The sequence below is a fragment of the Ornithodoros turicata genome, chromosome 7 (assembly GCF_037126465.1).
Source record: "Ornithodoros turicata isolate Travis chromosome 7, ASM3712646v1, whole genome shotgun sequence".
Taxonomy (NCBI): Eukaryota; Metazoa; Arthropoda; class Arachnida; order Ixodida; family Argasidae; genus Ornithodoros; species Ornithodoros turicata.
This window is the reverse complement of record NC_088207.1, coordinates 25,885,735-25,900,471: the sequence shown is the minus strand read 5'-3', so window position 1 is coordinate 25,900,471 and position 14,737 is coordinate 25,885,735. Positions and strand designations below refer to the sequence as shown.

The following is a 14,737-nucleotide window of genomic DNA, read 5'->3' as shown; positions in this document are numbered from 1 at the left end:
ACCACGAAATGAATCTAAGTGGCGTCTATTTTGGCCCACAGGAGACAGCAAGGCCCGAGTAAAGTGGCTCTCAGGGGTGAATCCAGGATTTTTCCCGACAGGGGGCATCCAGCATTTTCCAGAATAACAGATACACGGTCTGGGTCAATTAAACACCATGTGAATACAGAAATTCAGGAAGGGTTAGGACATCCTGACCCCCTCCCCCCTTCTACATCAATCCCAGGGCGCTATCCTTTCTGAAATTTCGTATAAAAAATATGACACGAAGCAAATGATTATTTTTGCAATGAATCTTTATTCCAGTACCTGTAGGATACCATATTAAAACAGGTTTTGAGTCTGACAGGCGGACCTCTAAGTGCTTCTTCTAAGTGCCTGTCGGATCTTAAATGGGCCTCTAAGTGCGCTGCTGTGCAGGCGGATGTTGGTTAATCGATGGTTAATATTTGGAGTCCCACGGAGGTGGAGTACCATGTGTTCCGCCCCATCAATCTGCAGGTTCCTTGAGGGTTTGTGGTGCCTGTTCCTTTCGCTTATTGTTATCCTTAGTTTGCTAATTGGTAGTATCGTTCCGGGAGCACCATGTCTACGAAATAGGGCGAGACAACGAACAAACAGAAAGAAGGGGCGATAGGGACACCTTTCTCGGCAGTCGACAGCGTGGATGCAGCCAGTCAGTAGACAAATGGCGATGTCCACTGGCTTACAGTACTGGCCGCCGAACCTCGTGTTGCACAAAAACGATAAGCGGAATTCGCCACGAGCGTATGTGACACTGCGAGGGGGGGACGAGAAAGCGGTCCTACATAAAACGGAACTCTGCCGAACGCAGGGAGATTTGGCATTTTTGCATAGTTCATACCGCACTACAGAAGATCGCGGTGGTTTCCCATTTCTGCGGGTTTGATAACGGCTGAAGATAACTGCTAAACGGTGTTAATGTACAAGTTGCCGAGGCATGCCATCCTCTGCGGGGGACATTATAAAGACGAGGTACCGTGTATTGAGATTTCACTTCACCTGTCATCATTGAAAGCGAAGCCCACATTCACGAGTATCTACCCTAACCCCCTCCCCCTCCCAAAAAAAATAAAACACTGCAAGACCGTAATTAATAGCCCTAAAGTAACGAGAGCTGTTGATGAAGTCTGCTCCGACGTCACCCATCTCCTCATCGCTGGCGAGACATGGAGAAAGTCTTCGTCAATGTGCTGATGTAGGTACTGGTCACGTCATTTCGCTCAAGTTTGTTGGCTGTCACATCGAGTGCAGTGATGAAGTTGTCTCCAAGATCCCCTTTCACATGGTCTTCCACCGCTTGGCAAACGACCTCCGCGTACTTGGTCTCTGCAACAGAGCGTAGCAACTCAGTGGCTTGGTCGAAGGATGCCCTAAAAATGTGCTCTCTCCATCTTGCGTAGTTGTATACATATACAGGGTGTCCCACCGAAAAAGGGCCAGGGGCTCAAGAAAAAACGGAGTGCTCTACACAAATGGAACCAACTGTACGTGCTTGGCAGTTGTGTGGTCTATCCAAAAATATTTTTTTCATCGCCTCTTGTCAATTAATTAGCGGTAATTAATTTTCTAACTTTTTAATTATCTGTTTTAGCTCTAAGGTGTCAGTGAGGAAGTTATAGTACATGTCGAAAAAGACGCAACTGAAGTGGTTCGAGGTTGCTATGGCTTGTGGTTTCGTTCTTCCCAGGTTTAAAAATTGGTTCCAGAAGCCGCGCGCAGCACAGAGCGCTCCCCATAATTCGGCGCCCACGCGCGACGATTGCAGTGCACTCTGATAGGTGTGCCGTGAAACGGGTAAAATATCTTCCTTTTGTGTGACGTGGCCCAAGGACGGTCTCCAAGCGCTAATCTCAAGGTCAATGTACGCCGGAGGGCGCTGGAATCGTCGCGCGCGGGTGGCGGATTGTGGACAGCCATCTGCAGTCCGCCCGGCGTCTGAAACAAACTTTTAAACCCGGGAAAAAACGAAACCACAAGCCATAGCGACCTCGAACCACTTCAGTTGTGTCTTTTTCTACATGTACTACAACTTCCTGATTGACATCTGAGAGCTAAAACCGACAATTCAAAAGTTAGAAAATTAATTACCGCTAATTAATTGACAAGGGGCGATGAAAAAATATTTTTGGATAGACCACACAACTGCCAAGCAGGTACAGTTCATTCCATTTGTGCAGATCACTCCGTTTTTTCTTTAGCCCCTGGCCCTTTTTCGGTGGGACACCCTGTACATTTCTGTCTTGTGAACGTGTATTCCTAACAGTGCACGCCACAAGCACACACACACACACCAGAAACTCCGGGGGAGCACTATATTGAGGAATGGAAAGCCTGACACATCTGGTTGCTAAAGCGACAACGTTCAATGTCACAGTTAGTGCTGACGCATTTTTGCAGATGTCGTACCTTCTTGACCAAATGGAGAGAATCCTATTAGGAAGTCAGCCGTAGTTGGTATGAGATAAGAGCCCTGTCTTTGTCCTGGACACTCCCTGTGAGCAAGTTGATCTTCTTTCTTGCACTCCACGTACGCACTCTGCGGAAGAATAAAGGATTGTCCCATTTAATATTCTTTGAATGGCGGGCAGTATAGTATATTCGGAAAGTACCGAGACAACACAGCCAACACTATACAGACGAAACTGCCAAGACTGAGAGCAAAATTAAACATATGCATCCATTATCGGTTACTGCAGGCAGTATGATCCTTTTGTTGGCTTCGTAGGCTGTCTAGTGCACACTATGATCTAATATGAGAAAGGAGATGTACATAAATGTCGACGTACTGAACCAAACCGTTTGAGTTATAGTTCCTGGAACAAGATATACTGTTCAGCACCTGCGACTGTAACTTGACTGCCTACCAATGGCTCACTTTTGGACAGCATTGTTATCGAACTGTGCTCGAGGTCTGAGTAATCCCAGAATATATGGGGCCGGTTAGTCATGACTTGGAGCAAGGCGACTACACGGGACAAGACAACCGACGTCGCACGTTGAATAACCGTTAGAATTGAGATTGACATCGAGATTGCGGGACCAGGTTGCCAGAGCTGATGACCATTACAAACCGTATAGAGCCAGTACAGCTGCTGTCTTCATCGGTTGGCTCAACCCGACAATTCTCCCGCACCGCGCTTTTGCTTTTCTTGTGTTTCGAAGGCCGTACAATCACTAAGAATGTCGTGGCGCATTATGGCCTATGCTGTCCTTGCGCCATTAAACTCATCATCATCATCATCATCATCATCATCATCAGTAGGAAAGTGTGAGCTACTCTCCTGCCTACATGGACTTGGGAGTTACTGGCTTCAGCGGCAACCCACAATGCGTTATCTGGGGGGGGGGGGGGGGGAGTATTGTGAAACAGTTGAATGTATCCGGCAAACTTCACGTGACATCTTGCGACGAAACAATAAACAATTAAATAAATTATAATTAAACAATTAAATCATCAGTTATAACAAAGAACAATATTTGCTACGTGTACGACATCTAGTTCGACTTACCCACTTCTAGACAGTGACCCCAGTGTGAGAGTTACCCCACGACCACATGGGTTCCCTCGAATAACGTAAGTTGAGAACCACTGCCTCATACACGTTCTCACTCTTCAATCAGTATGTCTTGCACATGTTCGTTCTTCCACCAACACGCTGTGTGCGGAATGCTAGGACCTTGGCCCCCCTTCAAAGTAACCTTCCACCGCTAAGACCTTACCGGGCACTAACCGCATTAATACAATTTAGCAGGGGCAATACCTGCAAGTTTCCATTCACAGGCCTAAGCATGGCTGGGCAGGAATACTCAAAATTTGTATTATAATACAAATACATAATACTTGCTAAAAAATTTTATTATAATACTACTATACACAATACATTTTATTTTCAAGTATTATAATACATAATACTATTACTTCCCTATATTACTTAAGTAATACTAGTAATACTTTTGTGCCGTGGAAGACAGTTATTAGAAAAGGAATCCCAGACATATTTTTGAAGCCACCGGTCCGGTCACCGAAGTGACTAACTAAGAGCTCTCAGGGCATTCTCTCGCGGGAAGCAGGTGTATGTGTCTATAATCCCCCTTTTTTCTGCCTTACTTTCTGACGCACCGACCCTGGCTCCGTTCTATGATGTATCACCCCCCAAGGGCTCTGGGTTGTTCACCCAGAGTGCAGAAGTTTCTCAGAAATTTGAGTCAGCCAGCACCTGTAATCGTCCTTTTGTTGCACGTTGAAGTGTGATCCTCTGTTGGCAGAGCTAGGTCGTGTTCGTCGGACTGGAATTGTACTGAAAGCATACACGTGTAAGACCCATCACCTCAGGCGGGACAGGTCATAAGTGTTACGAGTTTTGCAGTAATACAATGCAAGTAATGCTCGATTTTTTTTTGTATTATAATACATAATACAAATACACTTATCGGATGGGTATTATAATACGTAATACAAATACTCTAAAGTATTACAGTAACGGTATTATAATACAATGTATTTGTAATACTGCCCAGCCCTGAGCCTAAGCAGCGCAACATCTGGGCGCAATATTGGCTGGACATCGGTAATACTGGTCCAATAGTGGCCCAGTATTGGACCGGTATCGCCGATGCCTCGACGATGTTCAGCCAATATATTGTGCTGCATGAGGGGGGGTTCACATGGTCGTGATGAGAAGGTCAACTTACGTCAACGAAAAATAGCTTTGGTTTTCCTGCAAGTGTTTCAAAAGTGCTGCCCAGGAACGACCCGGTGATGTCCTTCAAGCTGATTGGTTTGTCGTGTGCGTAGAAATGAGGACCATCAGTGTGGTACGTCAGGAGCCAGCAGACGAAATGGGAAATGTCTTCCCACTGGTACTGGTCTGCACAATAGAATATTTCAAGTGTAGCAGTACAACAGTAGCAAAAATAGGTTGCATGCTCTACAGTTTCTCGTATTTCTTGCCTAGCAGTACGATTTCGACTTCAATGAATATATGCAAGTTTTGACGCCAGTTAAAATACCCCATGTAGCCGGACAGGACAAATTAGCCTTGCATGTTGACATGGGTGTGACCAGCTCTGCTTAACTCTCGTTGTCCTAAAACGTAGCTGTCGCATTACAGTCTTTCTGCATGCGTACAAGGGAGTCCCTGCGCATTGGGCCAGTCCGCCAGCTTATCCTCTACATCGAACGGTCGACTATCTGGCACGTAGAGCCGGGGGCGCGGATCCAGACCGTAGGTTTCTTTGTCGAAGCGCATAGTGCAGGAGGGGGAGAGGGAAATCTAATGTATAAACTTAAACTGACGTTTTGGGAGAGTCGATCGCAACCCCCCCCCCAACCCGGATCCGCCACAACGTAGAGCTGGTTTCAGACATTGTCAGCTAGAAGCCAAGCATCTATACAGGATACCGACAGGATAGGTGCTCATTGTCCTCCGGTGCGCCTGAAGTCTGAGGATTAGGCGCACCAGCATCTACACCCCATCGTATATTAACACGAGTGACTTTCCCGGAATACTCCAGCGGAAGACAGAAAAATGTCATAGCTTCCTACTGTCACGTAACGCACTCAACGTCATGTCTTGTGATGTCGGTCGGGGATGTCGCTTGTGACTATACGGGTAGAATAACACTTAGCTGTAAAAGATGGAGTACATACTCTAACACGACTGTGCCTATTTGAAATGAGCGACACGCAGTGATGGGCATGTAAAGTAATAAGTACTTGCAAAAATATATGCTTTAAGTATTGTAAAAAGTGGTGCCGGTGCTAAGTATATAGCAGGGAGAAATGTACTTGAAGTACTAGTACCCTCAAATACAACATGCTGTTTTCATGCCACGCCTTTGATCTTTTTATGAACACTAATATGCACATACACATACGTTCAAATGCAACCTCCCAGGCAAATCACAAATCGCATGAAAACAGCACGTGCGTGAGCAAACAATGCGGAAAAGCCGGTGTAGCACGATTCACCCTTCCTAACTTCCTTGTCGCATTTCCTCCACACGGTTTCCCCCATGTGCGCCAATTCCCTCGTGGCAGTTTCTGTGTAGGCTGCGTTTCAAAATGGAAAGGGAGGCCTTGCAGAGCGTCAACTGTGACAATTTAGCGGCTGAGCCGTCGCGGTATATATCTAATCAAGTGATGTCATCAATGGTCAGGCGTATGGGCCCTTTTTGACGGTACTCAGAATTCCATGAGCGTCCTTGCTAGGAATATCTGACTCGATATTCCCGTAGTTCCTTGCTAGGAATATATGACTCGATATCTGATCCAAATTACAATGCTCTCGCTTGATTTGATGAAAGGAGGGGGGCGCACGCCATTTTCATTGCAATTATGAACTGCACAATGACACAAAACCACCAATCCTAATGAAGGGAGCAATGTTCCACTTAAGCCTCGACCTGAGTTTGCGATGGAGATCATCGAGAGTCACAGAGGGAATGACTTTGCCATACTTGGTTGGTACATGTATACAGCCTTCCAACACCGCACCAGGTTAAATCGGTGGAATCGTGCACCACCCAAAAATAATGTTGAGGCGTGCCAGTTCCGATATTACAGTGAACTGGCTAAAACAGGCAGACGCGCGGTGCTGCGGTAGCGGGCCGGATGCGGTGAGCTAGCAGGGCTCACAGAAGGATACTTCAAGTTCTTAAACGAAAGGTACAGCAAAATGTACGTCAAGTTTGTAGAAAGTACTATTCAGCAGAATTACTTCAAGTAGAGTAAAAGTACCTCTGAAAGTACTTTAAGTACTACTTAAGTACCGAATACTTCAAGTACTGCCCAACACTGGCAAGAAGGTATTTCATCTGGCCTCACGATGTTCCGGCTCTTTGTGTTTCTGTATTACGTTTTATTTTTCTGGCATTTCACCGGAAAAAGTGAAACAGGGGTAGACTCACACTTAGATAGTTCATCCATGATGGCTTTGCGGGTGATGTCTCGAGGGTCCTGGAGCACTCGACATTCGTATCCTAATCCATTGAATGCCTTTTGAATTACATCCTTCTTTTCTTCTCGCTGCGTAGTCTGGTGTGCTTTCTTGAGCCGCAATGCTTGCGAAGTTTCCTGGGAAGGCAACTCATGTAACTGGACACCTTTTACCCACTCCCTTTAACCTGTATGGACAAAGGCTCAATGGGAAACTACCATAAGCTCACCAGAAATGCATCTACCCTAAGAGTCATTTCATGCAGCTTGAACTCATTCGCGAGATTCCACGAGAACGCCAGAGCCAAAGAAGAAGACCCTTCTACTATGTTCTGAGCGGAGAAGCGGTGCTTCTCGCACGCACAAAAAATGCTCAAAGCAGTGTTGTACCCGTTGCCGAAATATGGTATGGCGATACCGACACCTGTACTTGAGCAAAAGGTAGCGGAATATACCAATACCGATATATTTTCCTTTTAAGGTAACGGAGTGCCGCTACCGTTACTAATGAATGTAAAGCTATACACTACCCGATACTTTCGCTGGGAATATGAACAAGTTGCATCCCCAAGAACACCGAATATCCTCTGGTGTACGAATATTGTCCTAAATGATTCGTACGTCTGATGAATATCACTCGGATATCCGTCGGACGTGCGAATCCGTTAGGACATTATTGTTACATCCGGAGGATATTCGATGTTGGGGGTGCAATGTCTGCACAGACGTTGCACTCTAAAATCAGAGCTTTACCGCACTGCACACGACTAACCAACGATCATCCCGAATTACAATGCTCTCGCTTGATTTGATGAACGGAGGGGGGAGCACGCCATTTTTGTGGCAATTACGAGCTGCACAATGACACAAAAATGGCGTACTCCCCCCCCCCCCATTTTCATCGAGTCAGGGGAAAGAACGATATGTCACTCGGGATGACGGTTGGTTAGGAGCGTGCTATACGTGGTGAAGTTTATTTTTAGCATCTGTTATCATCTCACCTCATCCCGGCTACACTGTCGGAACAGAATTTCACCCGCATAGCAGGGGCGTACGCCCTTTTGCAGCAGTTTGGATATATGCTAATTGCTACGAAATGGCGTACACTCCTCCCTCTTCAAATCAGAAGCGATAACCCTATCATTGGTGGCAGTGGTTGGCGGACAACGTTCTATGCGGTGAAGTTCTGTTCTGGCCACATAAGTGAGGCCAACAATGGCACGCCGGTCTTCGTCACTACCACCACCACCGGCAGGCATAATGTCCGGAACTATAGACGTTCCGCTGAAACGCTAGAGTTAACTGTGCTCTGTTCATTTTTTCCCGAGACGGCGGTAGACGTCTTTGAAAGCTACCCCTGTCAGTAATAAAGGCAAGAAATATGACCAGTAAAGAAACGATGGGGGTACAGAGGACTCCCACTAAATGAAACTCGGTTAAACGGAAATTACGGATAAACGGAACAGTAGGGCCACTTTTGGTTGGTTACCTATATATGCAATGATAAGGATCTTCAGATAATTGAAGCAACCTGCTTTATCTACTTCGGGTAAACGGAACAAAGTGGGGGGTACCGAGATGCCGCCGAACCTGGAAGTCTACCGTTCACGTCTACTAATGTAATTGCCAAAGTCAACGCTGTCGCCATAGCAGGCCGTGTACTGAAGGGTGATGTGGGTGATGCCACATGATACCGACAGGTAATGTCGGAAACCTGGACGCGGGAAGCGGATGCGCAGTTTGCCCGACAGAACAGAAAGCTAAACCTCATTTTAGACGGTTGAGATGCGCATGAAATATTTTTCCAAGCATGTATATTTTATAAACAAATCGAAAAATGCAAAGAGAACAGCTGTTAGTTCTTTTTTTTTTTTTTCCTTGCTACCTACAGTAGTGGAAGTTGGTTATCTCGAAATAAAGTTGCATTTCATGAAATCTGTGTACTTTGCTTAAATGGAACAATATTTCCATTCCCTTGGAGTTCCGTTTAAGAGGAATCCACTGTACTATATAAAAGTATCGTTAACGATACGGAAATCACGTTACCATACGTTTGTAACAGAAATACTTTTCCGACACCGAGTTTAAAAAAGTAGCGCAATCTGCACTTTGATACTGAAACAAGTATCGATTACGGTATCTGTATTACGTACAAAACTGGTCCAAAGACAAATAACAAAGCAACACATGTTCATACGGTTATGCAACTATCATTATGTGTCTACACATCTAAACGTAACACACATAGCTAGTGCCAGTCTGGTAAAATTACTGGACCGGTATTCTCGTCACTCTCTTGGTCGTTGAAAAATATTTTTGCGGCTCGTTCGGAAGCCCAATTGATAAATGAGTGTCATCATTCTCATGAACTTATCACATTTATCCAAATTTTTACTCCACTATGATCATATCAGGATAGGATATTTGCCATCTCTTCCAGATCTACCATTGGGTATGTACCAGCCACCCGTCCTCTAGTGTCTACCGTAAGAGACAAACTCGTTAGAATCTCAGAACAGATGAAATAAGTAAGATAGAGACTAGCATGGAGACATACCGGTGTACTATATGAATTCAAACACGCGCAGAGCCTCGATATCAGAGTGACTTCTCTACCGCATTGAATGTTGTTTCTCAACCATTTCCTTCATACTGACATAATCAGCCCTAGAATCTTCCATTAATCCTTTACACGTTTTCATAAGCACCAGAGAGTGAAATGACAGGGAAAATAGTTGGCCATTGCAGCTGAAATAAGACAAGCTTTTCTTTTTTTGGTTTTTTCTTGTCACATATACCTTATAGAACAACACTGTGGATGAACACCAGGTGTGTTGGTGACCGGCGATGATAAACAGGATGCTCACTATTTAATGGAATTGTAGAAATTTCAGTTTTGTATCTCACCTGAACACAGATAATCAGGCATATCTTTCGACCATCCCGTGGATATTCAGGATCTTCTTTGGGCTCGGAGCAGTGCACCCCATGGTCCATGTCAACTTTCGATTCCACACCCCTTTAAAAAGGAACAGCATTAAGATAAGATGCGGACGCAGAATGTCTTGTGCCTTGTAGGCCAGACTGACACGAACTTGACGCTTTTAGCATTACGCTCGTCTCATGGGCAATAATAATAATAATAATAATAAATAATAATAATAATTATTATTATTATTTTTTTTTTTATTTTTTTTTTTATGAGAACAAAATCATTTAATTTTGTTGTACCATTCTCTTTCACTAGGTATGGGCTGTGTCGCAGAGTATGTTATGTCCCTCGCGTTTTTAATGGTCTTCCTTGTCAGTTTTTAACGATCCAGTCTAAGTCAGACTTGAAAAGGTCACTGCGTCAATTATATTATTGTGCCTAATTAGTGTACTATGTAGTTGTGTTTGGTTTGCTTCTTCTAGCTAAGTTGTGTTAGTTGTCTTGCTGCTGACTGCCTCCAGGCCCAGCGTCACAAGCCCTTCGGCTTAGGCGGGCCTGCTTTGTATCTGGATTTGATTGAAAAGGAATAAAATTATCATCATCATCATCATCATCATCATTATTATTATTATTATTATTATTATTATTATTATGATAATAATAATAATAAAGTGGTGTTGGCTAGGGGCACCACGGTTGCACGTCTTCGGGTTTCATCGTCTGTTAAGTGTTAACCCACGTGAACTCCGACGTGCGGGCTAATGTGGGCCCTTGCCACCCTTGCAGTGAGGATGTGACCATGCAGGATATAGTGGGGCAATCTGCTGCCCGGTCGTATCGAGACCGGGCGAAAAAAAAGTGCCAGCTAGCAAATTTCGGGCGCTTGGAAAGCATCACGCGAACATGCGAGATTGCTGTGCTTTAACCGGGCGAACATGACTGCTCGGAATCTGGGTTCGCCATTAGTGTGGTAATCTACGTGGAGAGTGCGTTAATTGTGCTTCAAGTTTTGTATATTTGCTTTCAGTGTTTTGTTTGACTTAACTTATGGGCAGACTGTTTTTACGGGCACTTGTAAATAGCAAAAGCCGCACTTTACTCACATGCGAGTTTTATTCACATTTGAAACTCTAGCACTTGGCGCTTTGTCTGGTTACCACAACATGGTCTTCGGCCACGCAACTGTGTGTAGATGAACTAACCATACACCCTGAAATGACCTCCCCGCCGACGAGAATGCTTTGTGCATCGCTTTGCGGCATAATGTGGTATAACGTCGCACATTCTCTACTCAGTGCTTCAAGACGTGAACTAGAGCACTACACGGGCCATATTCTTAGGCCCAGGCCTTCCTTTTATACGCCCGGGCACGGGTCGACGACTGCATACCTAGCCCGGCCCAAGTCTGAATGATTCTAAGCTTCTGGGCCCAAGCCCGGCCCAGTGTATCAGGCTGTAAACTTTGACCCTGTTTAACTAACAGAGGGGTAACACAGGCTCAATCCCAAGCTAGGCCTGGCAATGTACTGGCCCAAGCAAAATGGTCAAACCCGAGCCCAGCCCAGGCCCGCAAAAAGAAAGCTTTACCGGGGCAAAGGTTCCTCTTCCGTTAAAAGAGGTCCTCATTTCCTCAACTCCTCAGGTTCTGTGATAAGCACCTGCCATTTATAGCAGTGAGTCACAGAGACGGAGGCAGAGGACGAGAATGTAGAGCACTGAATGTATTGGGCTCTAGGGAAATCTTAAGTCACTGGATTAGGGACTTTACAGGAATCATGTGCAATACACCATCTATCAAAAGCATCACAAATATTCTCTTTACATTTCCTGCCTTATTTACCCACTTAGTTAGTTTAGTTTATTTTTTGTCTCTTCGGTTAGATTTACCCACAACGTGTGCCGCAAAACGAACCCAACCGCGTGTTTGAAGCACTACCGAACTACTGAGGATGCTACTGAGGAGTATCGTCAATGTCCGCGCGATGGGCACCGTGCACTAGCGAGAGGACGCTGTGGTCGCTTGATTGGCAGCGCCACCCGTGGCGATTTCGCGCGTAACCGTCTGGTACTGACGCCGTATCAGCGCCTTCGCGTATGTAGCTTTGGTGCGTACGGGTGTTTTACCGAATTTTATATGTCGGCTTTGGGGCTTTAGACTCATTAACCCATGAGACTACTTGTGTGGAAGTGGTTTGTCACGTAAAATGGGAGGGGGGGGTATGCGATGGGGAAGCCTTTTGCACGTGGAACATTATATGTGTCTATGCACAATGTGTGACACAGTGTGTAGCGCAGACAAGCGTGTAGAATCCGTGGCCCGTATTTACGTGAAGTGCATATTTATCCGCAAGGGACTACCAATTATAGACTACACATCAGAGACTAGCTACGTCCAGTACCTGCGCTATGAGGACGGAAATCTCTCACTGAAGAGTTCACATGAATAATACAGTCAACAACAAGTTGGAATATACATTACGAAGATAGCGGGAAAAAACGTTCTCGTTTCTTTCTTATGCATAATCCGTTGACGTGATGATGCACTGTGAGGATAAGTTTCTTAGTCAAATAATTCCCAATCTTGCATCGCTCAAGGCGGGGGATTCCCTTTTAGCCCTATGTGCCTGCATTTGATGCACAGTCATAGTAATAAAAATCAATCCGTCAATCAAGATTGTTTCAGGGCAGAAATAAGGCGTGTTTTTGTTTGAAACTAGATATGTAATGATAATGATGTTTTATTAGTGCTAAACAACGGCCTTAGTATAGGTGAACATAGCTCATCAGACACATTGTCGCAAATTGCAACATAGAAGCAGCCAGAAATATCACACAAAACAAACTATGCTAAAAAATTAAAAAAAGACGATAATTAAGAAGAAACAGTGAGGTTGCTGTTCGACAAACGCATGATTACTTTTTTGTGTGTTTGCGTATGTGCGTGCGGACGAATAGGAAGGAGCAAAGAACCACTTGTAAACCGAGATCACAAGATTTGGCAACGATGTAAGATCATAGGGACAGAATGCACCTACATAAAATGATGACGGCTTGCGAAACGCAGCTCTGGGAGGACAAATAATTCCCTGTGTTCGCTTGCAAGCTTTATATTAAAGGAAGACGAGGTCCAAATCCAGTCTTCGCCGACACGCCGCAGAATTAGGGTCCGAGTAAAAGAGATAAATACTGTACGACATATGGCAGACACGAATTTTAGCCAAGCTCCACGATGTTCATTGGTCATTCATTGGTGTATTTCGCAACTTTTTCACGTCAGTTGCTGTGTTATAAGTCCGCATCGTGACGCTCAACTGGTCATTGACAAATATACTAAATGCAAGGAATGAGTATGAAACAACGGATTTGAGCGGCACGTTGGGTGGATTGCCGTGAAAGCGCTATCTCAAATACGTGGTCGGCGGGACGATACAGCGAGAAGGACGAAAACTTTACGGCAAGTTGCCTCTCTTTCACGATAACTTGGTTGTCGTGGCAGATTACCACATATAATTAATTTCCGTTTTGTCTTCTCCTTCGACTTTCTGTGCAGGCAGCTTCAAATCGCTCTTTTCGAACGGCGAAACTACACAGCACTGCTAGACGCTGCTGGCTGGTACCAGGGCATTACGCCGCGTTTCCCCTCGAGGGGCCGCTGCCGTCGATAGAAAACTCTAGCGCACGGTGCCCATATACCTAGTCAAAACAACGAAAACAAACTATGAACTCAATATCACAATGTGCACGAAGATGAGGGACAAGGGCGTGGCTCATAGGATGTTATCAGCATAGATTGAGTTACGTTAAGTTACCCGTCAAAAAGAACTCGTTACAAGTTACATTGTGCAAAATGTAACGAAGTTAATAACGAAGTTCTTCAGCCTGAAATGTAACTCGCAGTTACCGAGTTACTTAAAACAAACAACGAGTTACTTCCAAGTTTACCATTGAAACTGCTGAACCATTGCTGCTGAACTGCAACAACTGCTGAACCATTGTGCGCCTACAGCTGTAGGCACACAATGGTTCAGCTTCATTTCAATGGCAGCGGTTCTTAGAGAGGTTCTTACTTCCTGAGTAAAATACTGTCATTGATTGAATATCACGCTTTATGGCAAAAAAATGCCAAGGAATCGGAGAGAAACCAAGGAAATATGTGGACGTGAGTGAAAAGCGAGTTAAAAGTAACTTGGAACTCAAGTTTCTTTGGCAAAGTTACCTGAAAAATGAACGAGGGGTGTATAGTCGTATCCGCTCCTTGCAGTAGAGTAGAGTTTCTCCAGCAGCTGGAGCGCCCTCTACGAGCCACGTGTTAAGACTTTCGAGTTTTTCCGTTTATTTTTTTGTTTATTTTTTGTCCCAGAGGCAATGACACGACTCCTGTGAAGGCGAAGCCTTGGGCGAAGTGCCAAAGCCAACCCTGACACGAAAGGGATATGACGCGACTACTATACTACTACATTTGAGTAGCACCTTCGGGGCGGGTCTCCTGCTTTCCTTCGGTTAGATTTGTCTCGCTAAATGGTATCCACTAAAGCGAAGCTTATTACAATCGCCCAGTACAATGCACCTTTATTTAGTGGGTCTAGGTTAGACAAAGTTACACTGCGCGTTCGTAATTTTTTGTAATGTAACATGTATGAGACGCGACGAGCTTGCTATAGGCATGACTCTAGCCAGGCAAACATCGCCGAAATTAAAAAGGAGCCGAATACTCCAAATTTCTTCCGTGGGTTTGACATTTTTACGGTTGCTGGTTTTTACGGTTTCCTTTCTCTCATTTTTTTTTATTTTTTGCGGGGGATTTTAGTTTTCCTGGTTTGTGACGGATGGGTTGGTGTTCTCTT

At 44.9% G+C, this 14,737-nt stretch overlaps 2 protein-coding genes across 2 annotated transcripts in view; one reads left to right on the top strand and one right to left on the bottom strand.

Moving 5' to 3' along the window:
* Positions 1 to 278: 278 nt before the first annotated feature.
* LOC135400703 (caspase-6-like) lies at positions 279 to 13,905 on the bottom strand. The gene is made up of 6 exons (XM_064632562.1): positions 13,836 to 13,905; positions 9,869 to 9,980; positions 6,934 to 7,099; positions 4,717 to 4,892; positions 2,431 to 2,560; positions 279 to 1,350 (listed from the first exon to the last, which is right to left on the bottom strand). Exons 1-6 carry the CDS (start codon positions 13,853 to 13,855, stop codon positions 1,175 to 1,177), a joined length of 780 nt encoding a protein of 259 aa, XP_064488632.1. The 5' UTR covers positions 13,856 to 13,905; the 3' UTR covers positions 279 to 1,174.
* The window catches only part of LOC135400702 (endonuclease III-like protein 1), a 29,107-nt gene continuing 17,865 nt past the window's right edge, over positions 3,496 to 14,737 (top strand). The window contains exon 1 of the mRNA XM_064632561.1: positions 3,496 to 3,598. The gene's annotated coding sequence lies outside the window, so the exon portion shown is untranslated. The remainder of the gene's footprint in view (positions 3,599 to 14,737) is intronic.